This window comes from Lonchura striata, chromosome 2 (assembly GCF_046129695.1).
Source record: "Lonchura striata isolate bLonStr1 chromosome 2, bLonStr1.mat, whole genome shotgun sequence".
Lineage (NCBI taxonomy): Eukaryota > Metazoa > Chordata > Aves > Passeriformes > Estrildidae > Lonchura > Lonchura striata.
In genome coordinates, this window is record NC_134604.1 from 117,289,855 (window position 1) to 117,316,006 (window position 26,152).

General features: G+C 47.8%; 1 protein-coding gene and 2 long non-coding RNA genes across 7 annotated transcripts in view; 1 reads left to right on the forward strand and 2 right to left on the reverse strand.

Annotated features, from left to right (window-relative positions):
* The window catches only part of LOC144245969 (uncharacterized), a 203,554-nt gene that overhangs the window by 169,953 nt on the left and 7,449 nt on the right, over window positions 1-26,152 (reverse strand). The gene's annotated exons all lie outside the window — the stretch shown is intronic.
* On the forward strand, window positions 1,410-11,067 carry LOC144245968 (uncharacterized). 5 transcript variants are annotated; one of them, XR_013339558.1, is made up of 8 exons: window positions 1,410-2,015; window positions 2,094-2,135; window positions 2,229-2,281; window positions 2,384-2,427; window positions 2,509-2,549; window positions 2,631-2,768; window positions 4,063-4,163; window positions 4,314-4,723. XR_013339558.1 is itself a non-coding variant. In XM_077781742.1 (8 exons), the coding sequence occupies exons 1-6, from the start codon at window positions 1,892-1,894 to the stop codon at window positions 2,637-2,639; spliced, it is 291 nt and encodes a 96-aa protein (XP_077637868.1). In that variant the 5' UTR covers window positions 1,410-1,891; the 3' UTR covers window positions 2,640-2,768; window positions 4,063-4,163; window positions 4,314-4,723. The 5 variants fall into 5 exon arrangements, 2 of the variants coding, with proteins under 2 accessions (XP_077637868.1, XP_077637869.1); XR_013339560.1 differs by having other exon boundaries at window positions 1,410-1,993; window positions 2,072-2,135; XM_077781742.1 differs by having other exon boundaries at window positions 1,410-1,993.
* LOC144245971 (uncharacterized) lies at window positions 23,238-24,246 on the reverse strand. The gene is made up of 2 exons (XR_013339566.1): window positions 24,117-24,246; window positions 23,238-23,628 (listed from the first exon to the last, which is right to left on the reverse strand). It is a non-coding gene; the product is annotated as an uncharacterized LOC144245971 (long non-coding RNA).

The window sequence follows — 26,152 nt, forward strand, 5'->3', positions numbered from 1 at the left end:
AGGTGCCAGTGGAGGGCCAGTGGGTAAGGTGCCATAATGCTGGTCTGAAGGTTGTGATTTGTGAGCAAAGCAAGGTGGTTGTGGTTAGGGTTTTATGGTGGCAGATTTCTTGAGGTGAAATCCAGCACAGAAAATATCAAGCCCCAAGCTTTGTACTGTCAGTTTGCAACAGGTATTTGGTAAGAAATAAAAAACCCTGAGTACTTGGGGGTGGGAGATTTGGACTGGGAGAAATCCTGCGCTGTTTTGACATTGAGGAGGCAAAAGGAAATTTAGGACCTGACAACCCAGGGGCATTGCAGGGCCCTGTGAATAAATGAGGGATATCTACTTGGTGAAAGCAAATTCAGCAGCCCAGGTTCCTGGCGTCAGTTTGAAGGGCTCCCTTGGCACTGTCAGAAAAGCACAAGTTTGGGGGGGGGGGGCAGCTGGGGTCTGAATATATCCTTTAATATTCGGATTATTTCCAGTCAGCCTCACCCTAAGACCCAAGGAGCTCTGGGCACAATCACAGGCCATTTTCCCTGGGAAAGAAAACTCACCAGTCCAGGTTCCTGATGTCAGTTTGTAGGGCTCCCTATTATATTTTATATTATCTTTATTATAATATTAACTATAATTAATATTAAATATAATATAATATTAAATAAAATATATTTTATTATCTTCCCTGCAAGCAGAAGGAGGTGCAGATTCACGGTGCTTTGTGCTCAAGAGGGGCAGTGAATCTCTGTGGGTGCTTCTGCCCTTTTTCCCTGACCCTAAAGAGAAGAGACACTGTCCCTGCATGGACAGTCTTGGTCTGGAAGTAGTTGGCCTCAGTAACACAGTGTTTTAAGGGCAGAGGAGAGGAGAGGAGAGGTGGTTCCCATGCCTGTGGGCAGCTCTTCCCGAGAGCAGGAGAGGGGACTGCATTGTTAAGTAGGAAGTGGATGTGTTTCCCAAAGAAAACTTCAGAAATTAAGCTCCAAGGGCAAATACTGCGAGGTTCTACCACCTCCTTGAGGACATCCTTAAAACCACAGGGGCATCAGCAGAGCTTGGAGCAGGACTGGCCAACCCCAGAGCACCTCACGAAGCCCTCTGTGTGTCTGTGGCAGTCGAGTAGCACCTGGGGGGTGCTGAAAGTCCCAGTTCTGAGAGAAAATTCTGTTTAACTTGTACACGTTGGCTGGGTGTGTCCCCCCAGTACAGCTCGGTTCTTCTCTGAGGCGGTGCCTGACAGGGTCTCTCCCTGTTAAGGGCCGGGCGTGTTTTTGGCACAACACAGCAAAGTGGATTATTTGCCCGGCGTTCTCAGGAGAATAATGGTGAGCAGCAGAATTGCTGGGTTGTGGCTGCTGTGCAGCTAAGATCATGCAGTGATGTTTGGTGTTCTCGATTGTAGCTGAGCACGGGACCATAGCCCGGTGACCATAGGACATTCCCCGCAGGCGAAGCAGCCTCCATTGCCACGCGACGTGGATTCTCATCCCCAGATGCCAGAGAGATAAGTGGAGGGCTAAGGCCCACAGAGGGGGTGAAAGTGGGGTGCTGGGAGGGCCTTTTGAATCAGCTTTGGGGGCAGGGATGTGCAAGAAGTGTCCCCTTAGACCAGCTAAAGGGAAAGTGTCTGTTTTGATCACAGTGCTGAGGTGCTCAGGGCAGAGCAGTTCTGGTGTGTGTCCTGTCACTTGTCTCTGGTGCACTCTGTGTTCTTTGGGTCTCTCGGTCCTTTCTTCTCCTCAAAAGCTCTCTCTCCCTGTCCTGTGTCACGGGTGTCTGCACGTATTTGTCCCACAGCTGCTCTGCCCTGCTGCATAGCCTGTAATAGCACAAGTCCTGGGGACTTGAAATTTGTAATTTGCAGGGTGTAGTTGGGCTCTAGATTGTATCAGGAGATTGACATAACATGTTTGGTGCTGTTAAGTTGTCCTGCAGCCATTTGACACTAGTCCTAACTTCCTTTCAGATGCAGACAGTTCAGATCAGTGGCAGAGAGCCCCAGTCCTGGGTGAGGGTTTTCCCATGATCGGGTCAGTCATTGTTTGCATTTTCAGGGGAAGCCTAAATAGTGACCATGTTACAGCAGTGTTCTTTGCCTTTATTTTTAGGAGGTCCAGGCAGATAGCAGCAGTCAAGGCCCTGTGTGCCAGGTGAGCAGTGGACAGAAGGAGTTGTTCTTGCTCAGGTTTCAGGTTTTGGTGCAATTCTAAGCATCCACTCTTGGTTACTTTGTTTTATTTTAGGCAGTCATCTTGCAAGATGTCTCTGGTCCGGATGTCTGGATGTCCAAGGCCAGGTGGGTGCAAGCGTAAAGTCTGGGTGGGTGTGCTTTTCAGGTCAGGGGGATGTTGTTTTCACAGTATCTCAGTGTGGGTTGTTTTGCTTTGTTTTTTTGCAGGTGCTGTCGCTGCCCTAGCTGTGTGAAGGAACAGAGGCGAGCGGGTGAGTTGGCATTTTGGCATGGTGACTCACAGGTGACCCTTATGCAGCAGCATGCTAAGTGTGTACCTTTTTGTTTTTCAGGTATCCTCCAGGCAGCTTGTGGAGTCAAATTGAGACTTCAGGTGAGCCGGGGCAGCGGTGTGTCGGAGTTTCGGGGATTCCTCTTTTCGTGGGCACTAGTTGCATTTTCTGTTTTGTCTTAGGTACCCTGAGGAGGAGCGTAGCTGAAGTTTGGAAACAGCAGCACCGAAGCTGATGCAGAGAACGTCTCGCCGTCCACATCCAACTGACATTGGATTCCATCCGGTTGTCTTGCAAAAGCCAAGTGCTGGGGCCAGTAGGTGGGAGATGGGGGGAAAACCTTTACTATCACAGGAGGCTATTTGATGTTAGCTTGGAGAATAGGCCCATAGTGGGACGGGCCCCTCGGGAGCAAAGGGAGAGGGTTTCTCCTCAGCCCCCCCAGAGTCTTCGCCGGGCAGGGCAGTTCCGATCCCTCTCTGGTTCTCGTGACGTTCGCATCGGCGGCCTTCTTTGACTCTTGACGTCGTGGATCTTTTCACCATAGGAGCCCGCCTTCATGTCTGGAGCTATAGCTACAGTCACCCTGTAGTCATTTCTTCCTTCTCTAGGCCTACTGAGCTTCTTAGGCTTCCTCTTAAGTGCTTTGGCACTAACATCTTGAAAGGAGTTGCATGTCATCATCAAGTGCTACTGCCCTAGGGCTTTCTTTTCTTTGGCATCATCAGCCCATGGCTCATCTTGGGCTAGGAATCTTGGGTCCATAAGGTGAAATTGCCAGGCAGTTTCCACTTGTGTCCGTGTCACGTTGTCTGTGTCCGTGTCACGTTGTCTGTGTCATAGGCCTTTGTTACATCTCCATGCTTTAGCAACATCATTTTGTGCCGTATTGGCCATATTTTGCTCACGTACCTTCCCGGATATCAATTATTCTGGCATTTTTACATATTCACTTTTTGGGTCCGGACGATGTACACGAGATGTTCTCATCCATCTTCATTCTCAGTTTTGGTAGCCCTTCTCATGGACTTCCGTACGGAGCTTATTAGCCCCTCATCACCTGACCACAGTAGTTCCGTAGCATCTGCCTTCTCAAAGGATATAGGGCTCAAAAATTAGTCTTCTGGAGAATTATATCAAGTCCTCACTTATCTTGTATCTCTGTCAGCTTACGTTGTATGCACTTATGATGCACCTACCTGTGTCTGCTTCTATTGTATGTGCGTATGTTGCGCCTACCTATGTTAGCTTATATTGTTTGTGCTTACACTGTATGTACCTACGTTGGCTTATGTTGTTTGTGCTTATACTGTACGTACCTACGTTGGCTTATGTTGTTTGTGCTTATACTGTACGTACCTACGTTGGCTTATGTTGTTTGTGCTTATACTGTATGTACCTACGTTGCCTTATGTTGTATGCACCTCTGTTGTGGCAATTATGATCGGAGCTGCCTTGCCCGGGCAAGTAGTCACGCTCAGGTAGAGCAGTTATAAAGCTTTGCCGTTCATCTGTTCTCTACGGGGTTTGGGGTACAACACTGATGGGCCCAGAGTTGGTATAGCTCCTAGCTCTCAGATAGTCAGTCACTGACCGCCTCCCCTTGTCTCGTAGGTCCCCGGGTCCCTACAGAATTTCCTGGAATCTACCATTTGACATGGAGGTCCTGCGGTCAGAAGAAGCGTTTAAGCATATTCTTCAGTGCAGCGTTTCACGTAAGGGTGGCAGCCAGCGTGTCAGCAGAAGAATGTGTGAGAGTGTGACTGTCTGTGTCTGTCTGTGAGAGTTTGTGTGTGCTTGTGTCTGCAGCTGTGTGTGTGTGTGGAGCAGATACAACCTTGTGTGTTATGGCCTTTGCCTTTCAGGGGGGGTTTTCATCAGGCAGGAGGATTTTTTGGGAGTCTCCGGAGCGAGTTGCCGTGAATGTGAGTTTGTGCGTAACGCGAAGGGGGCGTGCACGTCGGCGGAGCGTTTTGCGCCGTTTTTGTTCCGGGTGCGTCATAACAATAAAAGCGTTGTGGACTTTTCTGAAATGGAGATACGGTTATATTGTGTCAATATGTATTTGGCTTGTAGTACATTATATTGTTCTGTCTTTGCAGTTGTTCCTGTCTTTTGATGTATTTTGCTGTATGTAAATTGGACTTGTACTTGTGTGCCTAGGTATGATGTATTCTTTGTTGTATTTGTCTCTGTACTTGCATTTGTATGCATTGTTTCCCTGTGTATTGCTGAAGTTTAAATTAAAGGAATAAAGATTAATCAGCCCTAATAATGATGCCTCTTACCCTCTGCCCTGCCCACCATTCATCTCCTGTCTTTCTTTGGTGTGGTTGAGTCCTATCATTTTCACCCTTTTTCTCCCTTTGCCTCTTACTTTCCTCCTTAGTATATTACTCACTTTATCCTTCCATGTGTAACTCTTTGTCTCTGCCTGTGTTTTCCTTTGTTTCCATTTCTAACACATCTCCATGTTTCTCTCACCCTATTTCCTTCTCACCCTATTTTCTTCCATTCCTCTACATGTATTTCCCCATGTCTCTTTGTCTGTCTCTTTCAATCTAGGTTTCACTATGTTTTCTTCTTTTTTTTTCCTTTGTCAGCCTTTGTCTTTCTAACACTTGCTATCATTGTCTTTGTCTCTGACCCTTTTTCCTTTTCTGTCCAACTTTAACTTTTTTGTCTAGCTCTCTATTTCTTTCTCTCTTGAACCCTACCTTGTGTTCAGTCTCTCCATTTGTTTTCCTGTAGGTTTTCAGCTCTATTTCTTCTTTTTCTTGTCTCTCTATTTGCTTTTCTCTTTCATTTCAAGTGCTTCCTTTTCTGTTTGTCTTTCACTCTTTTTCTCTTTACCCCTCCTTTCTTTTGCCTTTCTCTTTCCAATCTGACTTTTTTAGTTTTTCTTTTTATCTCTCTTTTATTTTTCTTGCTCTGTTTTCTTCTTACTCTCTTCCTTTTCTTCTTCTCACTCTTTCTTCTTGCTCTCTTCTTCTCTCTTCTTCTTCCTCTCACTATCCTCGTCTTCTCCTCGCTCTCTCCTCTTCTCCTCACTCCTCTTCCTCCTCTCTCCTCACTCCTCTTCCTCCTCTCTCCTCACTCCTCTTCCTCCTCTCTCCTCTTCTTCTCACTCTCTCTCCTCTTCTTCTCACACTCTCCTCCTCTTCTCTCTCTCTCCTTTTCTTCTCACTCCTCTTCCTCCTCTCCTCTTCTCACTTTCTCCTCTTCCTCCTCTTTCTTCTTCCTCTGACACTCTCCTCTTCTTCTTACTCTCTCCTTTCACTCTCCTCTTCTTCTCACACTCTCCTTTTCTTCATCTCACTCTCTCCTTCTCACTCGCTCCTCTTCCTCCTCTCTCCTCACTTTGTCCTCTTCCTCCTCTCCTCTTCTTCCTCTCTCCTCTTCTTGTTCTCTCTTCTTCTCACTCTGTCCTCTTCTCACACTCTCTCCTCACACTCTCTCCTCTTCTCACACTCTCTTCATCTCTCTCTCCTTTTCTCCTCACTCTGTCCTCTTCCTCCTCTCTCCTCTTCTTCCTCTCACTCTCTCCTCTTATTCTTCTCACCCTCTCCTCTTCTTCATCTCACTCTCTCCTTTTCTTCTCACTCTGTCCTCTTCCTCCTTTCTCCTCACTTTCTCCTCTTCTTCCTCTCTCTTCTTCTTCCTCACTCTCTCCACTTCTCACCTCTCTCCTTTTCTTCTCTCTCTCCTTTTCCTCCTCTCTCTCTCCTTTTCCTCTCCTCTTCTTCTCACTTTCTCTTCTTCCTCCTCTTTCTTCTTCCTCTGACTCTCTCCTCTTCATCTTACTCTCTCCTCTCACTCTCCTCTTCTTCATCTCACTCTCTCTTCTTCTCACACTCTCCTTTTCATCTCACTCTCTCCTTCTCACTTGCTCCTCTTCCTCCTCTCTCCTTTTCTCACTTTCTCCTCTTCCTCTCCTCTTCTTGTTCTCACTCTCTTTTCTTCTTCTCACGCTCTCCTCTTCTTCTCACTCTCTTCTTCATCTTTCTCCTTTTCTTCTCAGTCTCTTCTCTTCCTCCTCTCCTCACTTTCTCCTCTTCCTCCTCTCACTTCTTCCTTCTCTCTCTTCTTCTCACTCTCTCCTCTTCTTCTCACTCTCTCCTCTTCTCACACTCTCTTCTTCATCTCTCTCTCTCCTTTTCTCCTCCTCTCTCCTCTTCCTCCTCTCTCCTCTTCCTCCTCTCTCCTCTTCCTCCTCTCTCCTCTTCTCACTCTCCTTCTCTCTCTTATCTTCCTCCTCTCTCTCTCCTTTTCTTCCTCTCACTTACTCCTCTTCCTCCTCTCTTCCTCTTGTCACTCTCTCCTCTCTTCTTCTCACACTCTCTTCATCTCTCCTTTTCTTCTCACTCTCTCCTCTTTCTCCTCTCTCCTCTTCTTCTCACTCTCTTTTCTCACTCTGTCCTCTTCTTCTCACACTCTCTTCATCTCACTCTCTCCTTTCCTTCTCTCTCTTTCCTCTTCCTCTTCTCTCCTCCTTCACACTCGCTGCTCTTCCTCCTCTCTCCTATTCTTCTTCTCTCTCCTCTTCCTCCTCTCCGTCTCCTCTTCTTCCTCTCACTTTCTCCTCTTCCTCCTCTCTCTTCTTCCTCCTTTCTTCTTCTTCTCATTTCTTCCTCCCACTCTCTCCACTTCTCACTCTCTCCTCTTCATCTCACTCTCTCCTTCTCACTCTCTCCTTTTCCTCCTCTCTCCTTCTCACTCTCTCCTCTCTCTCATCTTCCTCCTCTCTCCTCTTCTTCCTCTCACTTACTCCTCTTCCTCCTCTCTCTTCCTCTTGTCACTCTCTCCTTTCCTTCTCACACTCTCTTCTTCCTCTCACACTTTCCTCTTCTTCTTGCTCTCTCCTGTCCTTCTCACACTCTTCTTCATCTCTCTCCCTTTCTTCTCACTCCTCTTCCTCCTCTCTCCTCTTTTTCTTCTCACTCTCTTGTCTTCCTCATCTCTCTTTTTCCTTACTCTCTCCTCTTCCTGCTCTCTCCTTTTCTTCTTCTCCCTCTCTCTCTCCTTATCACTCTCTCCTCTTCTTCTCACTGTCTCCTTCTCTTTCTCTCTTTTTTTTCCTTTCTGTACTTAGAATAAAAAAGCAGGAGTAGAAAATACTGTGCTCCGAGGAAGTAAAAAAAGAAAACAACTTTAAAAATAAAAATTTCTACTCCCTGGGAGCATCAAAGTAAAAATAAAAATTTTTACTCCCTGGTAGCATCAGATTTTCTACTGCTGCGCCTGACAATATTTTTGGGTAGGGGAGGGGTCTGTCTGGTAGCCACACCCCCACCCTGAATCCTCCCTCTACCCTAACCCCTTCCCTGACCCACCCTCCACCCCCTCCCCCACACCCTGACCCCGCCCCTAACCACGCCCCCAATGCTGACCCCCTCCCCCTAACCCCCACCCCGTCCTTACCCCCTCCCCTGGCCCCGCCCCCAGCCACACACCCTCCCCTGACTTCTACTGATACCTATTAAGATACGTATAAAAATCTGAAATAAAATATAATAGGAATAAATGTAAGAAATTATGAAAATATAATTTTCCATCAATATCCATTACAAATCCGAATGTGAATATAAATATGAAAAATAGAAAAATAAAGCATATTGAAATGCAGCTTAAGAGGAAAGCTTTTTTCTTTCGGTTCCTGTCGGGTCGCAGGCAGGCTTTTTGTTCCGTTCTTTCCCGCGCGGACGCTTTGGGGCGTTCGCTGCCGAGGCCGTGCCGGCGGGGACGGCGCGGTGCTGCCGCCGTGTGGGCAGAGAGCGGTACTGCAGCCCCCCAGCCAGTGCCCGGCAAAACCACCGAGTGGCTTGGCGCGGACTCGCTTGAAAAGTGCTGCCGCCTTGTGGACAAAGGGCGGTACTGCAGCCCGGCTGCCTTCTTGGGAGCGGCTAGGCACGGACTCGCTTGAAAAGTGCTGCCGCCTTGTGGACAAAGCGCGGTACTGCAGCCCGGCCGCCCTCTTGGGAGCGGCTTGGCGCGGACTCGCTTGAAAAGTGCTGCCGCTTTGTGGACACAGGGCGGTACTGCAGCCCCGCCACCCACGGCCGCCCTCTTGCGAGTGGCTTGGCGCAGACTCGCTTGAAAAGTGCTGCCGCCTTGTGAACACAGGGCAGTACTGCGGCCCCGCCGCCCTCTTGGGAGTGGCTTGGCGCGGACTCGCTTGAAAAGTGCTGCCGCCTTGTGAACACAGGGCGGTACTGTGGCCCCACCACCCACGGCCGCCCTCTTGGGAGTGGCTTGGCGCGGACTCGCTTGAAAAGTGCTGCCGCCTTGTGGACAAAGGGCGGTACTGCAGCCCGGCCGCCCGCGGCCGCCCTCTTGCGAGTGGCTTGGCGCGGACTCGCTTGAAAAGTGCTGCCGCCTTGTGGGCACAGGGCGGTACTGCAGCCCCCCAGCCAGCGCCCGGCAAAACCGGCGGGAGGGGCGAGGGGCGGCAGCGAGCGGCGAGCGGGGCGGTGTCTGTGAGTGAGGGGAGGGCTGGAGGCGGCTCCGCGGCGGCGCCGGATTAAGATGGCAGCGGCGAGGGAGGCTTTCTGTCCCGTTCCGGCCGCCGTCCGTACCGGAACGCTTTGTGCCTCTCTGTCCCTCGCCGGCCGCCGTCCCCCACGTGTCGCGAGCCCGGCGCCGCCGTGATGGCGGCGGGCGGTGGGACCGGGCTCGGGCGGCTCTGGAGGCGCTGCTGGAGGTGGGATTCGGGGCCCGGCGCGCTGAGGGCGGCGGCACCGGGGGGACAGCGGGGGAGGGCGGGCGGGAGCAGCCGGAGGGGACCCGGCACCGGGAATGGGATTGGGGGGGGGCGGGACACACGGACAGGCCCCGGAGCCCTCGGGACCCCCAAAACTCCACCGGGACCCCCAAAAAACCCCCCGGGACCCCTCAGAACCCTCTGGGACCCCCCAAAAATAACCGGGAGCCCCCCGGTCCCGCAGGGCGAAGGCGCTGGCGCTGACCGGGAACCGGGGAGTGGAGCCGGCCATGGACTGGTGAGGGGGGACCCCAAGAACACTCCCGGCACCCCCAAAAATACCCGGCGGGATCCCCCAAAAACAGCCCCGGGACCGCCAAAAACAGCCTCGGGAACCCAAAAATTCCCTTCAGAAGCCCCAAAAATCCCCCTGGGACCCTCAAAAACCCCCTGAGACCCCCAAAATTCCCTTCAGGACCCCAACCCCCTCCCCCCCCCCAGGACCCCCAAAATTCCTCCCAAAAACCCCCTGAAACCTCCAAAATTCTCCCCAGGACTCCAAAACCCTCCCTGGGACGCCCAAAATTCTCTTTGGGACCCCAAAACTCCCCCTGTGACCTCCAAATTTCCCTTTAGGACCCCTGAAATTCCTTCTGGGACCCCCAAAACCCCCTGAGACCCCAAAAGTCCTCCTGGGATGCCCCAAAAACCTTCCAGAACCCCCCAGAACCCCCTCCAATTTTGGGTCCCCCCCCGATTCGGGGTTCCCCCCGGTTTTTGGGTCCCCAGGCTGGTGGCTCATGAGGACGACCCCGACTCGGACCCCGAACTCCCCCCGGGTTTGGGGGCGCCGCCCGCGGGCCTGGGGGGGCCCCGGCAGCCGCCGGCCCCCGAGGACGAGACCCAGAAGTGAATTTTGGGGGTCGGGGGGGAATTTTTGGGTTGGGGAGGAAAATTTGGGGTATGGGGAGCTCAGGGATATTTTGGGGTTCAGAGTGGTTAATTTGGGGTTTCAGGGTGTTTATGGGCAGGGTTTTCGGGTATTCTCGGGAGGGCTTTGGGGTATTCTTTGGTGGGTTTTAGGGTATTTTTGGGTGGATTTTTTGGGATATTTTTGGGAGGGTTTTGGGCTGGTTTTGGGGCATTTTATGGTGAGTTTTTTGGATCTTTTTAGGAAGGTTTGGGTATTTTTGGGTGGGTTTTTTGGGGGCATTTAGGACGATTTTGGGGTATTTTTGGGTGGGTTTTGGGCTGAAGGCGGCTCAGCGGCGGCGCTGGAGAAGGATGGCAGCGGCGAGGGGGGCCCGGCGGGGCCCTGCCTTTGCCAGCCCCTCCTGCCGCCCTCCTTGGAATGGTTTGGGGCAGTATGGGGTTATTGAGGTAGGAGTAATTATTTTGTTGTTGTTGATTTAATGTGGGGTTTTTTTGTTTGTTTGTTTGTTGTTGTTGTTTGATGTATTTGGTTTGTAGAGCAGGAACTGTAGACAGAATCCTGCAGAAGTAATATGGAATTTGTCCTCCCAAAACCCGCCTGGCTTCCAACCACTTTCAGCACGTGGTCTTCCTTAGCAGCACATGGTACCCCACACTTGGGAGCCGGTGCACTCTACTTTTCTCTCCTCCTTTGCTGACAGATCCTGCTGAGGCTGAGGACAAAGCCCTACCCCTACACAGACAAGGCAGCAGACCTGGTTCGGGACGCCAGCGTGCTCCAGGCTGCTCCAGGACTCTGATCAAACATCAGCATCCCCGTCTCTCACATTGATGGTATGTGGTAACCCCTTAAGAACAGAATTCCACCTTTTCTAACCCTAAGCAGCAAACTGGGGATGGGTAACTCTAGAAATCTAGAAATCCTGTCATGTAAGGACCTCCAGGTTTCAGCCCTCCGTGTGTCCTTGGTATCAGAAGCTGGAATTGCAGAGTTGCCACTTTACCTCCAAACGTAATTTTTGATGTGGTTGTGCCACTTTAACAGTATATGAAATCTCTCTTCGTGTTCTTGCAGCAGCATTTTTGAACTACAAAGGAAATCTAGCCCTTCTGCCCAGAGCTGTTCACAGAATTGTGGAATTCCAGATGGGTTTGGATGGGAAGGCACCTTTTTTTTTGCAGCATTAGATTTTTGCAGCATTGCAGCTTTTCAAGCTTCTAAGTAAGTTACTTCATTCAGATTTAAACTCTCTTGAAGCATGCTTGATATGGTTTGTTTTTTTCATTGTTATGTTAGTTTTTGTTTTGGTTTTAATTTGGCTTTCTTTTTTGCCTGGCGTAGGAAAATTTTACAGCTCTCACTTTTTTCTTCTCCAGTTGAGTATTACCAGTGTTACCTTCTTAATTCAAAAACCATTTGCTGTATGGAAAAAGCACCTTGCCTTTGTGAAGGGCCAGGTGGGAACTGTTTTAATGGCCAGTGGCACAGCCCTGTAGCACACAATTCCCAGGAAGTGGGGAGCCCTCTGCCAGGCAGAGCCACCTGGCCAGGTTCCTGCGGGTGCTGCTGCTGTACCCGGCTGATGAGGTGAGAAGCAGCTTGGCTTTACTGCCAAAATAAAACTCACCCGTTTTCCTATGAATCCCAGCAAAGTGGTCCCAAAGGCTCTGTCACTCAGTCTCTGCTTCCATTGGTGTGGAGAGGCTGGATCCCAGTTATCACCCCAGCAGTGCCCCTGCCTCCCTTTTCCCCACTTTTCTGTTCCAGTCGTGCGAAACATTCAGGCTTTGTTTTCTTCCCCCTGCGGTTCACTGCAGATCCCAGAAAACCCACAGGAGGGAAGATCATTCCTTGTGCTTCAACCTCCAGGTGAGAGAGGAGATGGTCACATCCTAGGAGCCTGATTTTGGAATGTTTTATGGAATTGGCCCTGTGGCTTTTACTTCTGGGGTTCCTGGAGTCTGTCCCTGGCAGGTCCAGCCTGTGCTTCAACTGAGAGCCCTCAGTCCGCAGGGAAATGAACCTTTGGGGAAGTTCTTACAGCTCTGCTTAGTGCTTTATGAATGGTGATGATTTTCTGGAAGTAGGCTGTCCATTCTGACCCTTTTTCTTCCCTCTCCCTGCAGACTGTACCTGCTGAGAGGCTGAGGTGAGACCAGGATCTGTAAAATCCCTGACTCTCCGTGTTTTCCTGAGGCTGAAGCCGTGTTTGCTGTCAGTGACGACAGGGTGGGAGATGCTAAACACTGAAAACTTTGGGGTTTTTCCCCTGAACTCCCCAAGACTCTCTGCAGCTGTGCCCTGTCTCTCTCTTGAAAGAGTTTCTGGATTTACAAAGGTTTTTACATTCTGCAATATTTATCTATAACTCGATTAAAAAGAATCATACTGTATCAATGTGGTGTTAATTACTTTGTTTGAGTCGGTTAATTAAAGCAAATTGTTGGTAAGGGGTTTGAACATCCCTTAGTTGGAGCTGGCAGCTCTTATTTAATTTCTCTTCATTCCTTTAATTTCTTTCAATTATTTCTTGAGCCATTACTGCAATTAGGATGTACAGTAAGGACAAGAGCATTTCTGCCCTGCTGGATTGGGAAATCCGAGCCCAATTCCTTGGAGAGATTGAGGGGATGGGGATCTGTGCCTCAAGCTGGGTTTTGACAGTGGGAATTTGGTGAGGAAGGAAGAGGAGAGATCCCACGGAAAGTGGCTGAGGCCAGTTCCGCTGGCTTTGGGTGCTCCTACCCCCGAGAAAATCATCCTGGCTGAAGGGAACTGGAAGAAGCCAGGGGGCTGCGCCGGGGGCTGTGCAGGGACCCCAAACCCTGGTCAGGGGCGCTGGGCAGTGCCAGCTGCAGAGGAACGCTGCAGAGGGGCTGCGCTGGAGCCCCTCAGCTTCCATGCAGAGATGCTGGCACTGCGGGGCTTTCGGGACACTGCCGAGAGGCTCCGCTGCCAGAGCCGGGGAGTTCTCCCGTTCTTTTCTGTCGTGCTGGGCACTTGGCAAGTCCTTCGAGCCCCGCAGGCTGCCAGTGCCAGCGGAGCAGCTGGAATCACAGACGGTCACACAGAAACCGGGCTGGGAGAGCAAATGAGCTCTTCCATGTTGTTTTTCACAACGCGTTTTGGATTTATACCAGAATCTCTTCTCTCCCCTCAGACCCCGTACCCCTGAGTTCTGAGTTTTCTCACAGAAATGTCTCGGCCTGCACCGGGAAAAAGAAAATTCCCTGGCACGGCGGGGAGCGGCGGGGTTTGGGGGTGCTGGGGCGGCACGGGGGTCCCCGCGCCCCGGCCGGTCTCGGTCAGCCCCGGGAAATCGCCGCCGCCGCCGGCTCGGCCCCGGCGCCGCCCCGGTGCTCCGGCCCGAGAGAGACCCCGACCCGCCCGCCGGGGCAGAGGCGGCACCGCCGGGAGCCGAAGCGGCAGCCCCGGGCCCATCCCGGCGGGCCGGGAGCGATGGCCCCGCCTCCATCCCGGGCGGGCCGGAGCCTCAGGGGCGGGGCCGGGCCGGAGCCTCAGGGGCGGGGCCGGCGCTGGCTCAGGTGCGCGGGACCGCGGGGCACCTGCGTGGGGTGGGGCCGAGCTTATTTAAGTGCCGGGAATCGCTGCAGCCGCCATTTGCTCACTCGGAGCGCGGTGCGGGTGGTGGGTTCTGTGCGGGCTCCGCAGCTTCGCCCGTCTCTCCTTCTCCCCCTTTACACTTCCTTCCTCCTGCTCCCATTCCCCTTCTTTCCCTGCCTTTCCCCCGTTTTCCTGTCCTCCCCAAAGCCGACTGCTTTCGCTCCCCTTTTGTGCCCCCTTCTACTCTTCCTTCCTTCTGCTCCTATTCCCCTTCTTTGTCTTCCTCCTTTTCCTTCTCGTCCCATTTCGGCCTCCCGTCCCACCATCTACCCTTCCTTCGTTTTCTCCATATTTCTGTTTTTTATCCCCTAAACCCACTCTCCCTCCTCCCCCAAACGCGACGCCCCCCACTCGTCCCTCACCTGTCCCTGCCCCGCTGCTCCGTTCCATTCCCCCTCTCTCCCTCCTCTGTCCCGTCCCTCTTTCCCCCTGCCGGCCTTTCCCTTCCCCGCCCGCTTTCCTCCGCAGCCCGACCTCCCTCCCCACCTTCCCGCATGCCCCGCTCTGCCTCCTCTCTTCCCGTCCCTTTTTCCTTCTTTCCCCCGCAGCCGCGGGGCTCGGGGCGCCGCAGAATAAAGCCCAGAGGGCCGGAGCCGGCGCCCCCCGCCCTCGCTGGGGTCCCCACACGGGGCCGGAGCCGCTCTGCGGGTCCCCCCATTGCAGTCCAATACACGGCCCGACACTGCCGGGGTGCGGCTTTCCCGACATCACACTGGGGGTCGGGCTGGGGGTCGGGAGGGGGTCCTGGGGTGAGGAGGGTGGGGGGGTTAGGAAGGGCCCCCTCATTAGGAGGGGGTCCCGGGGGAGGAGGGTGGGGGGAGGGGGATAGGAAGGGCCCCCTCCGGAGGAGGGGGTCCGGGGGAGGGGGGCGGGGTGGAGGGGGGGGCCTTCCCCCCTCCAGCCCCGGCCCCTCCCCGGGACCCCCTCCTCCGGACCGGGGCCCGGGGGGGAGGGGGCGGGGGGGGTGGGTGGGGGGGCGGGGGGGGAGGGTGGAGGGGGCGGGGGGGGTGGGTGGGGGGGCGGGGGGGTGGGCGGGTGGGCGGGGGGGGGTGGGGTGAGGGGGCGGGGGTGGGGTGGGGGGCGGGGGGGGCGGGGGGGGAGAGCAGGGGGGGGCACGTCACTCTGTGCCGTGAACAGACATTAAAAAAAAAAAAAAAACCAAACGGCCGGCCGTACCCCCCTTCCCACCCCACCCGCGGCCCCGCCCCGCGCAGGCGCGCTGGGGCCCCGCGCACCTGTGCGCGCACCTGTGCTGGCCCCGCCCCCGGCCCCGCCCCCCGCCCGTAAATGGCGGCGGCTCCGCGCCCGCCCCGTGTTCTGTGTGGATGCTCGGACGGACTGCGGCGGGACCGGCGCTCGGAGCTCCGTGCGGGGATCGGATCGGGGCAGCTCCCGGCCTGCGCGGCATCCGAGGCGCTCAGCTGAGATCGGGATCGGGATTCGGGTTCTGGTCCCGCCGGTGTCTGCTGGGGGAGCCGGGCGGAGCCGCTCCTTCCTCGGCGGGCAGGGAGGGGGTGCCGGGGCCGGGGGGTCGAGGCGGGATCGGGGCTGGGATCGGGACCGGCAGCGCCGCGGCCGGGAGGAGCCGCTCCGGGACGGGCGCCGCCGCTCCAGCTGCGGCCGGCGCGGGGCTCGGGTCCCGCCGGGGCTCGGGTCCCGTTCTCGCTGTGGCCGCGGGGAGCCGGGGCTGCGTCGGGGCCGGGACCCCATCGGCACCGCCGCTCCCGCAGCGCCGCCTCCGGCCCCGCGGGCGGACACGGAGCCGCCCCGCAGCCCCCGCGGGATGCCGAGCCCCCCCGCCCCGGTAGCCCCGTGGCCACCGCGCTCCCCTGCGAGCAGCAGCGCCCGCCTCCCCCGCCCCGTGTCCGCATCCCCGGGGGAGCCCCGCCGGACGAGCGGGGCTGCGGCGCCGCGGCCGGGAGCGGCCGCTCCGCCGGGGCCGCTGCTCCCGCTCCGGCTGTGCCCGGTGCGGGGCTGGAGGCGCCGGAGCTCCGAAGGGCAGAGAGCACCTCCTGTCCTTGGCTCTGCGGGGCGGGAGCTGCCGTGCCCTGCCCGTGGCTCGCAGCGTGCCGAGCGCACGTCCCGGCACGGGCACCGGCGCACGGGACAGCGCTGGCACGGACACGGCTGAAGGGCTGCCCGCGGCTCCTCGGCCAGGGGCTGCTCCCCACAGGCACGCAGGGATGCTTCAGCCCGGACAGACGCCACCGACAGCCCACAGGGACCCCAGGGAACGGCTGGCATTACCTGGGAATGGAGGCACGGCCGTTTGCAGAGGGGCTCTGACAGCAATCCCTCTTTCTGACCTCCCACACAGCTGCCAGGTATGTTCCAGCCACCCCAAATCTCCTCCCTCTTTTCCAGCCGGAGGCTATCATTCACCAGCAGCATTTGAGCCAAGGCAATCTTCCTTCACAGGTACTAAATGCCAAGCAAGAGCCTTGGAGATGCCTTGAAATCAGAGGTTGGAGTGCAATTATGTTTGGAGATTTCCAGGGAGCCAGCTGGAGGTGCAGAAGGGATGGAAAACTCTCACAGGTGGGTCCCACTGGAGATGTGCTGCAGGCAGGGATGTGCATCCCTTTCCTGAGGGGAAAGGACATGCAGAGGCCACTGCCGAGGCTCTGAAAGGAGCTGAGCTTCTGCAGGAGAGATGTTCTGCCTCAGCACAGGCCGGGAGCTCATCCAGCCACTGCCTTGTCCTGCTTTAAAACATCAACTGGAGCCTGAGCTCCGGGGAGTGAAATCAGTTGAATTCCAGGGAACTCTGTCAAGTGACCCCAGACACATCCCTGGGGCTGGGGGATGAGGGTTTTAAATAGCAAGTTCTGTGGAATAGAGACCTGTCCTTGTCCTGATCCCACTGAGCTTCCCTGGAACCTCTGCTGGTTCCTGACACAGCTGGTGCTAAAGTGGCAGCTCTGCATGGGAATTTCCAATCTCCACGAGGCACTGTCAGGTTATTCCAGCAGGAATTCAGCAGGGAACCTGGGGCTGTGGGTATAATTCATCTGAACTAGCAAAGCTGATACTGAACCCCAAATCCAGGCACCATACAAAGAACAATCTTTGTGCTAAAGCCCCTGGGCTGGGAAATTTCAGCAGCCAAATGTATGGAATGATCTAAATCCCAGCAGGCAGCATCCCCCAGCGGGACAATCCAAGTGCCAGGGTGGGAGCTCTTGTCCTTCCCCTGCTGCTGGTGGGATAAATTCCCTTGGCACAGCTGGTGGGGCAGGAGCTGAGAGCAGGAGGGGCAGGAACAGGGATGGGAGATGAGGCTGCTGGAATGTCACCTGGAGCACCTGAACACGTTCTGTCCCTGCAGGAGCCAAAGCAGATCCCTCCTGGCCGGGCTGGAGGGCAGCTGCTGGATCTGCTCTGGGGGAAAACTCCCTGCCCCTGCCAGGAGCACTGGCTCTGCTCTTCCTCCAGCTTCTGAGCAGTGTCAGGGCCACCGTGAGGGAGTTCAAACCCGAAAAATCCCCACAGCCCACGGAGTGAATGATCCCAGGAGAGAAACGCAGCATTGAAATAAAAATCTTACAGCTCTGTCAAAAAGGCTGTGACATCACTGCAACGGGATTCCCAGGAACCTTCTGGTTTGCTCTCGGAATGCTCTTGGTTCTCTTTTATGTATTTTTAGTCCCTCAGTGGGCAGCTTGTAGGATTTATTCTGGGACTTAGAGGTTGAGCAGGGTTGGCTCAGGATTGACCTTCACCTCTGGTGCCTCTTTGTGCAAACACAACGTGGCCGGGCTGGGTGAACTCGTGACCTCAGCTTTCCCCTCCAAAATGTCCCTCACTAATTTCCCTGGGGTGAGCTGGGATTTTGGCCCAGACTGTCACTCCTCGCCTCCCCGTGCCCGCGCAGTGTCCGTTCTGTCCCCACGGTGCCCTGGGGACACCGGGGGGTCCCTTTGCCTTTCTCCTGCCCCTTTCCAGCCCGAGGCTCCTCTGCCCGTGTCCCACACAGCACAGGGGCACCGAAGGGGAAAGGCTCCAGAAAACATTTCTGCAATTCCTCACCAATTATTTATTTATTTATTTATTTACTTATTTAATCACATTCTTCTCCTCTTCCCCAGGGAGAAGAACATGAACTCACAGCCACTGAGGCCTGACGGGTTCCTGCAGCGAGAGCTCGGTGCGTGTCCGCAGAGGTGAGTGCAGCACCTGAAAGGAAAAAGCACAGGGGAAAATGGGATTTATTTTGCTTCAAAGTTATTGCAAGTTCTTAAAGCCCAACCAACTTTTGCTCTTGCTTTTGGTCAGGTGGAGCAGGAGCAGTAGGCAGAGGTGGTGCCATCGATGTGGACGTGCCCGATGCTTTCTGGGGCAGAAAAAGGAGATTAAGCTCACCTTACATCAAGCAGGTATTTAAAAAGATTTATAGCTCTTCAAACGTAGCACCCTTTAATTACCATAATGTTTCTTCCATGATTTTAACTAATTCTCAGTGTATTTTATAAAACTTAAAATAACACCTCCTCCCCATAAAACAGACTCATCAAGCATTAGATAAAAAGTCCTTGTGCCAGTCTCAGGCTTCCACATCTAACAGGAGACCCTCCCCGTAAGCAAACAAAAAAAATCAAAATAACGTACCAAAACTAGTCCTTGCTAACACTAAAAATACAGCTCGACCGTATCCAAAAAACCCCCGATTTTATTTATTCCAAACACCAAATATTCTTAAAATTCTAAATCAATAACTCTTAAAAAAAAACCCCATCAAAACTTACTTCAAATATAGAAAAGCCTAACTGTATAGATAAATATTTGTCCAAGCCCACAAAAAATATAAAACAATCTAATCAATATCCTACATTTAACAAAACCCACTACACAAATTAGTACCATTTAAAATGTAACATAAATAAAAATCTATTACTGAGAAACATATTTCCCAATAAATAAAACCACCCTGTAAAGATATAAGTAATAATCTTAACTCAACAAGCTAAAATGTCTCCAAAACCAAAAGACTTAAAATACCTTCAATATTTATAAATAACAACATTCAATATGTTAAGTGTTAATAAAATCAAACAAAATTAAATGTCAATACATTTAAATAAATACATTAAGTTTCTTTTTATCTATTAAAATTAAGTTTATTATTCCTTACTATCAAAATTCATTCAATCTAAATTTAAATGTTATTTAATATAACCTATCCTAAGTTTTATTAAAAATCACTTCTCTAAACTATACAGTATATGGTTAATATTCTTAAAAAAAATAAAACAACTCAAATTAAAACAACTAAAAGAAAACACTACCAAACACCTATTCAGAAGTAAAAAAAATACAGTGTATTGTATCATCAATTTCATCAAAAATTCTGTTCTTCATTACAATCTCTACTCTTACATAAAATTTCTAATTCCTACTTTTTTTTTCTCTACTTTTACAGCTCTTAAAACAAGTTAACTCTCTAACTAATCTCTACACTAACTCTATAATTTAACCTAAATTTATCTCATAGTTTTAAATATTTTTCAAGACTAAAAAAAATATATTTCATTAAAAACCTCCTCCAAACTGTTAATCTGATCACTTTCCTCAGTTATTATTACAAAATCACTTCAATATAAAACTCAACTACAACATTAATTTCTTTTTCTAAGTTTCACACTAAGTAATCGCTCTCTCATACATTTCCTCCACCTTCACACTCTCAATATCCAAATCCAAACTCACAATCCTGTCCATAACCACTTTCAAATCTTTAAAAAAAAGTTTACTATATTCAAATATATTCTAAAAACACTTCTAAAAAATCCAATTATTAAATAATGTGATTCATCTTTAATCCTAACATTTTTACTCTTAACTACTATTTTTAAAAACATTATATAAAAATATATTAAGTAACATACACCAATTAAAATTTAAACTATAACCTAACCCTATATCTACCTAAATAAAATAATTAACAGGAAACCCAAATATTTTCTACGTCAAAAATAAAATTCAAATAATTTTAACTTAACAATTTAACTTTATCAATATAACAAATAAACTTATTATTTTAAACTTAAAAAATCATTATCCACACATAATTATTTAACTTACTACTAATTTAACATTTATCAATTGTTAAAAACTCTAAAATAATGTACCATCTTTTAATACTTACTAATGATATAATTTCACCTATGTTACTAATTATAGATATTATCTAAGTAATTCCTAATTATTATCAATTTCTTCTTTACTACATACATTATTTTATTCTTATATTTCTTCATGCTTATAACTGAAAAATTATAACAACTTATACCATTATCTTGCAAGTCTATACAATTTTATAAAACAAAACTTAACAATACTTATTTCTTATATCAAAACATAAAGTTTACTTATATCTCAACAAGTACAAAAACCCAAGTAAATTTCAATAAGGAACATAAAACCAGATCACACAAAAAACACACTCACCACTCCACAAAACACCAATGTAAATACACAGATAAATTACACTATGTAAATACAAATGTAGATTATGCAAGAATTGCAACTTACACCTGACGTCTTGTACTGCACCCACCAAAATATATAAACTTTAGGTTTCTTTATAAATATAAAAATCAATATTATAAAAATCTTATTTAATAACTTTCAAAGTATAAAATTCTATCAAATATTATACTTCTACTCTATTTACTTTATTTACTTTTAATTATATCACTTTACCAATTAACCAACCTAAAACAAACATTTAAGTAACTTTCACTAAAGTTTCAAGTTTAAATACTTTGTATTTATCTAGCACTTCTCAAAAAAATCCATTTTTTACCTACTTACTTAATATACCAATAAAAAACATTACAAATAATCCATATAATTAAAAAGCCCTTACATTATTAACTCTTAATATAAAAATAGTTACCAATTTAAAACAAAAACCTCATTTATCCAAGGCGGGAGATGGGCATGCAAGGCAGTGAAGTGCCAGGGAGTGGTAAGAGAACAAGGCAAGTCTAGGGTTGGCTTTGTCAGGAAAGCCAAGGGAATAAAAGCTGGCGGGAAAACACCAGAAAATTGTGAGAAAGGAAGAAAAGGGGTGTTCCTCTGGGAAGGTGACACGGCTGACAGGCAGGCTGAGGCGCCTTCCATCAACACCTGCAGCACGGGCAAGAAACAGGAGGAGCTGGAAGCCGCTGTGCTGCAGGAAAGTTACGGCCTTTTGCATCTCTGGGATGTGGTGGGATGAATCCCATGACTGCAGTGTCACTACTGAGAGCTCCAGCCTGGTCAGAAGATACAGGGGAGGAAGGGGAGATGGAGGGATTGCCCTCTGCACCAAGAAGTGGATTCCACGTGAGGAGCCGTGTTTGAAGAACAGCCACGAGCAAGTCCAAAGCCTGTAGGCAAGAACCCGTGACCAAGGCAGCCAAGGAGCCCTGTGGATAGTATCTACTCCAGGCTGCCTGATGAAGGGGATCCTGCTGACAAAGGCTTCTTTCTAAAGCTACAGGAAGCATTGTGCTCGTTGGCTTTCGTCCTGCTGGAGGGCTTCAACCACTGCGCAGTGCAGATCCTTTCTTGACAGGTGACTGAAACAGAGTTCCAGTGACCTTCTCAGTTAAGGTCTGTCACATGCAAAGAAATGCTGCTTTTAGCATCACTAGAAATTAATGCCAGCTGTAGATATGACAAAACCACAAGTGTCTTGCCCACTGAAAATTTTGAAAGAAAGCAGACTGTCTTCAGCAAGATTTAGGATCAAATGCAAAGAGCCACATATCTCTTACCTGATTAATTTCATAGCCACGATTTCGTGTCTTTTGGCTCTTAACATGGATAGTCTTAAGCTGTACTTTGTCATCATTTGGTCAGCTCATGAGGTTTTTTAGTTTTAAAAAAGGCAGAGAAACTGCAACTATCTATCTTTGAGTAGAGGAGCACATACAAAATGTCAGGGTGAAAGATTACTCATACCAGTGTGAAAAACGCTAATCACTTGGTTTTTAAAAGTTTAAAAGTTTAATAATAATAAAATGGTTATAAAAATAATAATATCACTAGAGTACTAAAGTTTAGAGTTAGGACAATTACAAGACAATAAAAAAAGTAAAGAATTACGGACGTCCGGATGTTCTCGGACATTAAGTTACGAAAAGCATGACTTGTGAATAAAGGAATCACCCTTAAACTAATATACTTGTTGCATATTTATATATCTTTTATGGTTACGAATGCATTCTATTTTAAACAAGAAACTCTGTTTGTTGTATGTTAATTGTTTCCTTTAATCCCCTGGCATCTTTGAGTCTGAGTAAGGCCTGAAGAAATTAACTTCTTCTGATAAAAGCCATAAATTCCTCTGCTTTGGAAGATTTAGGTGTTCTTTGAAGTAAGTATCTCATTCCTAAAAAAAAACTTCCCCACATACATAGTCTCTATTTTAACATTAGGTTAGAACCTAAAACTGTATTTAACACACTACTTAAGTGAATTAACACAGCATAACGTTCTAACATTACACATAGAATATTCATTATAGCCTTTGCGAAAAGCCAATCATAAAATATGCATTTTTCACACCAGCAAGGACAAGGAGGTATTGAAGGAGACTGTTGAAGGAGAGGTAAAGTCTTAAATGCTAAAACTGAAGACAGAGCATCACTAAGTTAAAGATTTGTCTATTTGCTTTTAAACTGATACAAAGCAAGACAAAGTAAATTATTATAACTACTTCAAATCTAGTTGAAAATGTGCTGAGGTGTGCATTAAGACCAAGGTGGAAGTTTACAAGTTACAAATGCTTAAGACAATTCTTGCTAGGGATAGATAGCATTGCATCAGGCAGTTTACTATTCCAACCATTCCTGAAAGATGTGCATCTCAAAAAGATATGGCATATGAATTCTTAAATTAGACCAATAATGACATGCACCCAAAAAAGAAAAACATTCTCTCTTCTCCCTTTCTTTTCTGCTTTCTTGTCATAGTGTGACTAAGGAGAAACTGAAAGAATCCATGAGTGACAGAGCTGATTCCAATCAGTCCTCCCCGATGGAGGGATCAAAGGCCAACTGTAGTGGACCAAACAGGGCTTTCCCCTTGGAAGTGTATTCCATCCCGTCGAGATCAGCACAAACACAAGGGATGAAACCGACTTCCCACGGCTGCCATCCAAGCTATGACACTGTAACTCAGTACCACCTGCACATTTTTTTTGCTTGAATCCTTAAAGTAATGATTCTCTCCATCTCCATCCCTTAAAATCCAATTCTGTCAGCTTTTCAGTGTTCAAAAATGAACTAGTTAAGATAGCACTGAGGAAAGAAAGAAGAAAATAAGCATATTTTATTGTGTAAGTAATTAGATTTGAGATGGAATTACTAAAAGGTAAGCATACATGGACCCCCCACACACACAGTTGTCTTTTTGCAGTTGCACTTAAGGATTGTACTTCAAATATGGTTACACAGATATCTTCCCCCCTCCACATTGACTGCCTCTTAGTATTAGAACTAATCTGCCACAAAATTACATGAAATAAAACAGTGAGAAATATACTTGAGAATGACTGTTGTTTACGAAATGGGTAATTTATAGTATACAATTACTGATAAGGTAGAACAAGAGTTCAAAAACTGGACTGCATTACAAAGCACTTCTTCAAACATCAATTTTGGATTATTGCTGGAAGGTACTAACTGGTCTGTTATAGACTAATTTACAGACATTCATAAAATAGTGAAAAATGCATGCTTTAGAAACCTGGGACATTTCATGCCTTTGTGCTAGCAGAACATGAAAATGGAAGTGATTGGCATTTTTCAATGTAGGTTAGTAGCATTTAGAGTTTTTATTCTGGTGTACTAACTGATTCTTTGTATTTTTTCTCTTTTTCTTCAGGTGATTTTTCATCTTCAGGTTTAGTCCATGGAGGGCTGCGAAACTTCTGTAAAGGTAAAAATATGGTGTATAGAATACATATATACATAAACAGAAATAAAAAAGTCTGTTAAAATTGGAATTGTCCCTAGAAAAGGGTCCTGATCTCTAAGTGCAAAACCATACAAGTCTGATGCTACATACAGCTTCATATCACTGCATATTATATATATATATATAAACAACCACATAGGTATTTAATATTTAATTATTTTGGAAAACTCTCCTTACTCCTGCTTCCAGGGCTATACACATGACACTGTCAAATTAAGTAATTTGACTACCAGCTTTCTAAATATTTAATAGTTTGCAAATTGTTACCAGCCAGAAATAATTTTGAACAGATCAATTACAATCAGACACAGTCAAAGTCTGAATTAAGTAGTCTTCTCTTTTGAGACAGAACTTGGTGAAGAATGTGTAAGTCTACTTTAAGTAACTGAATCTCATGAGACCTTTTAGTAAAACCCCAAAAATTACTCTGGAAGAGAATACCTGAAAGCTTGTCTCTGTTTCTGCTGCTTCCAAACGAGATGTTGAATCATTACGATTCCCCAGACATGTCTTGGCCACCTGTCAATAGAAATGTCAGAGATAACTACTTCATATTTTTTCCAAAAATATTCAGTTTAAAAAAAAAAAACAACCAAAAAAACCCCAACAACAACAGCAAAAAAAAACAACCCAATTTGGGTCTTCTTTTAAGCCTCCTTGATGAAATGGAACTAAGTTTTCATAGCTAAACTTATCCCAGACTCCCATCATCCCTGTAACAGTCTTCAACAATACAGTCTCGTGACAGCGAGTTTAACAACTTCATACTTACCCAGCTTTTTTTCTTCGTGTTTAAATCTCATCACCAATAGTGAAGTTTACTTCTACAGGTGGTCCTAGGGAACAGAAAATTAATTACAAGTGCCTTTTATGGGTGAGGAAATAGTAACAAACAGTAGAAAATCAGCATTACAGTTAGAACTTCTCTATTACTATTCTCTTGGCTATACTCTGGATTCTTAGGTATAATAATCCCTGAATAGGAATATAAAGTCACTGAATGGAGAAGTCAGGTGACTCTCAAGGCAGAAAATCTTGCTGCATTACTTCCTGTCATTTTATTCAAGAAATAATGTCATATTCTTTGCCAATATGCTTTTTAATATCTGGGAAAGCAGAGTTGCACAGCATAAATAAAATTAATTACAAAGTGGATTTTTGAACTAAGGAGATCTTCAGGTATGAAACCAGAGATTTGCTCAACACTGGAAATTCTACTGTATTTAAATCCAAGTCCCTTCAGGAGTAGGGTTAAGGATGCAATAAGAAAAGGAGCTGAAAGATTAAATACAGTCAAATATTCATAATACTTGGTCATTGCTCTAAAATGAGTTCACATTGGAATTTCTCTACTTGTTTTGCTATTAAAAGTGACACATTTAAATGGAGTGAAAACGACAAGGTTTTTTTAAAGTTTTGAGTCATCAAGACTCTTTCCAGTGTAACAGTGGGAGGGGTTTAGTCATGTTTAAGCTACTGAAGGCAGCCTCTGAGATGATGCAGATGGATTTGATGTGGGGAACTCTTTCTCATATTTTCCCACTCTAGACAGTAGAAATAAAAATTGGATTCATGTAGGGAATAATCGAGGCAGTATTGATTAAAATAAAGTCTATTGATAAAGCACCTACTCCTTTTAGGACAAAAAATCAAACATCAAACAAACATGTGGTTTATGTCTTAGATAAAGACTAAAAAGTCAGATGACAGGGTAGCAATTTTTCGTAGTCTTGAAATACTTCAAAACCTTATACGTGTGGTCCTGTCAAAACTTCCATTTAAATTATTTACTCTTAATCTAGATTTAAAAAAATTATTCCAAGCTGAATTATCCTCAGAAAAAATGAAGATTTAGGTGACTTCTAGGTGTGTGGCTTGAGGACAAAAGATACTCTAGGTCCAACAATCAATAGTATTGCAAAATGTGTAATAAAGAGGATAGAAATAATGCTAATTAAATATGATAATTTACATATCCAGAATTTTCTCTGACTGTACCTACTAGAACATGAAATCAGGTGACCTATTTCACCAACATCATTTATAGGAGATAGGAAGCAAAAACTATTAATTGCATTAGTAAAGCTAAAGGTCAACTTCTTAAGACATATGCAAAGGAAAAAGAAAAAAACAACCCCGGTCTGCTTTAGAGAAAATAAAAGTGAACAATAAAACAATGCTGTATGAGTGAGTAGTCTTGCAGTGTCTTCATAGGCCAGACAACAAAGGCTATCTTGATAGGAAAAGAGCAATAAAGATTAAGTCTGTATTATTTCACATTTGTTCACTCAGAGATCTTCTCCTTTTAGTAGCACACCATATGGATCACTGTTGGAGAAAGACAGGGACTTTTTCCTAAGGATGTCTTTATGATGTTAAAGCATAACATATTCATTATTGACTCCTTATCACTGTGAAACATTGTATATCATTACCAAATAAATTACAGCTTGAAAACAACAACAGTTCAATAGCCA

Bases quoted from the DNA above. Each gene is read 5' to 3' on its own strand.
- LOC144245968 (XM_077781742.1), top strand. From the start codon at position 1,892: ATGTTTGGTGCTGTTAAGTTGTCCTGCAGCCATTTGACACTAGTCCTA. The intron at 2,136-2,228 runs GTGAGCAGTGGA...GTTTTATTTTAG, and splicing joins GTCAAGGCCCTGTGTGCCAG to GCAGTCATCTTGCAAGATGT. The intron at 2,428-2,508 runs GTGAGTTGGCAT...TTTGTTTTTCAG, and splicing joins GAAGGAACAGAGGCGAGCGG to GTATCCTCCAGGCAGCTTGT.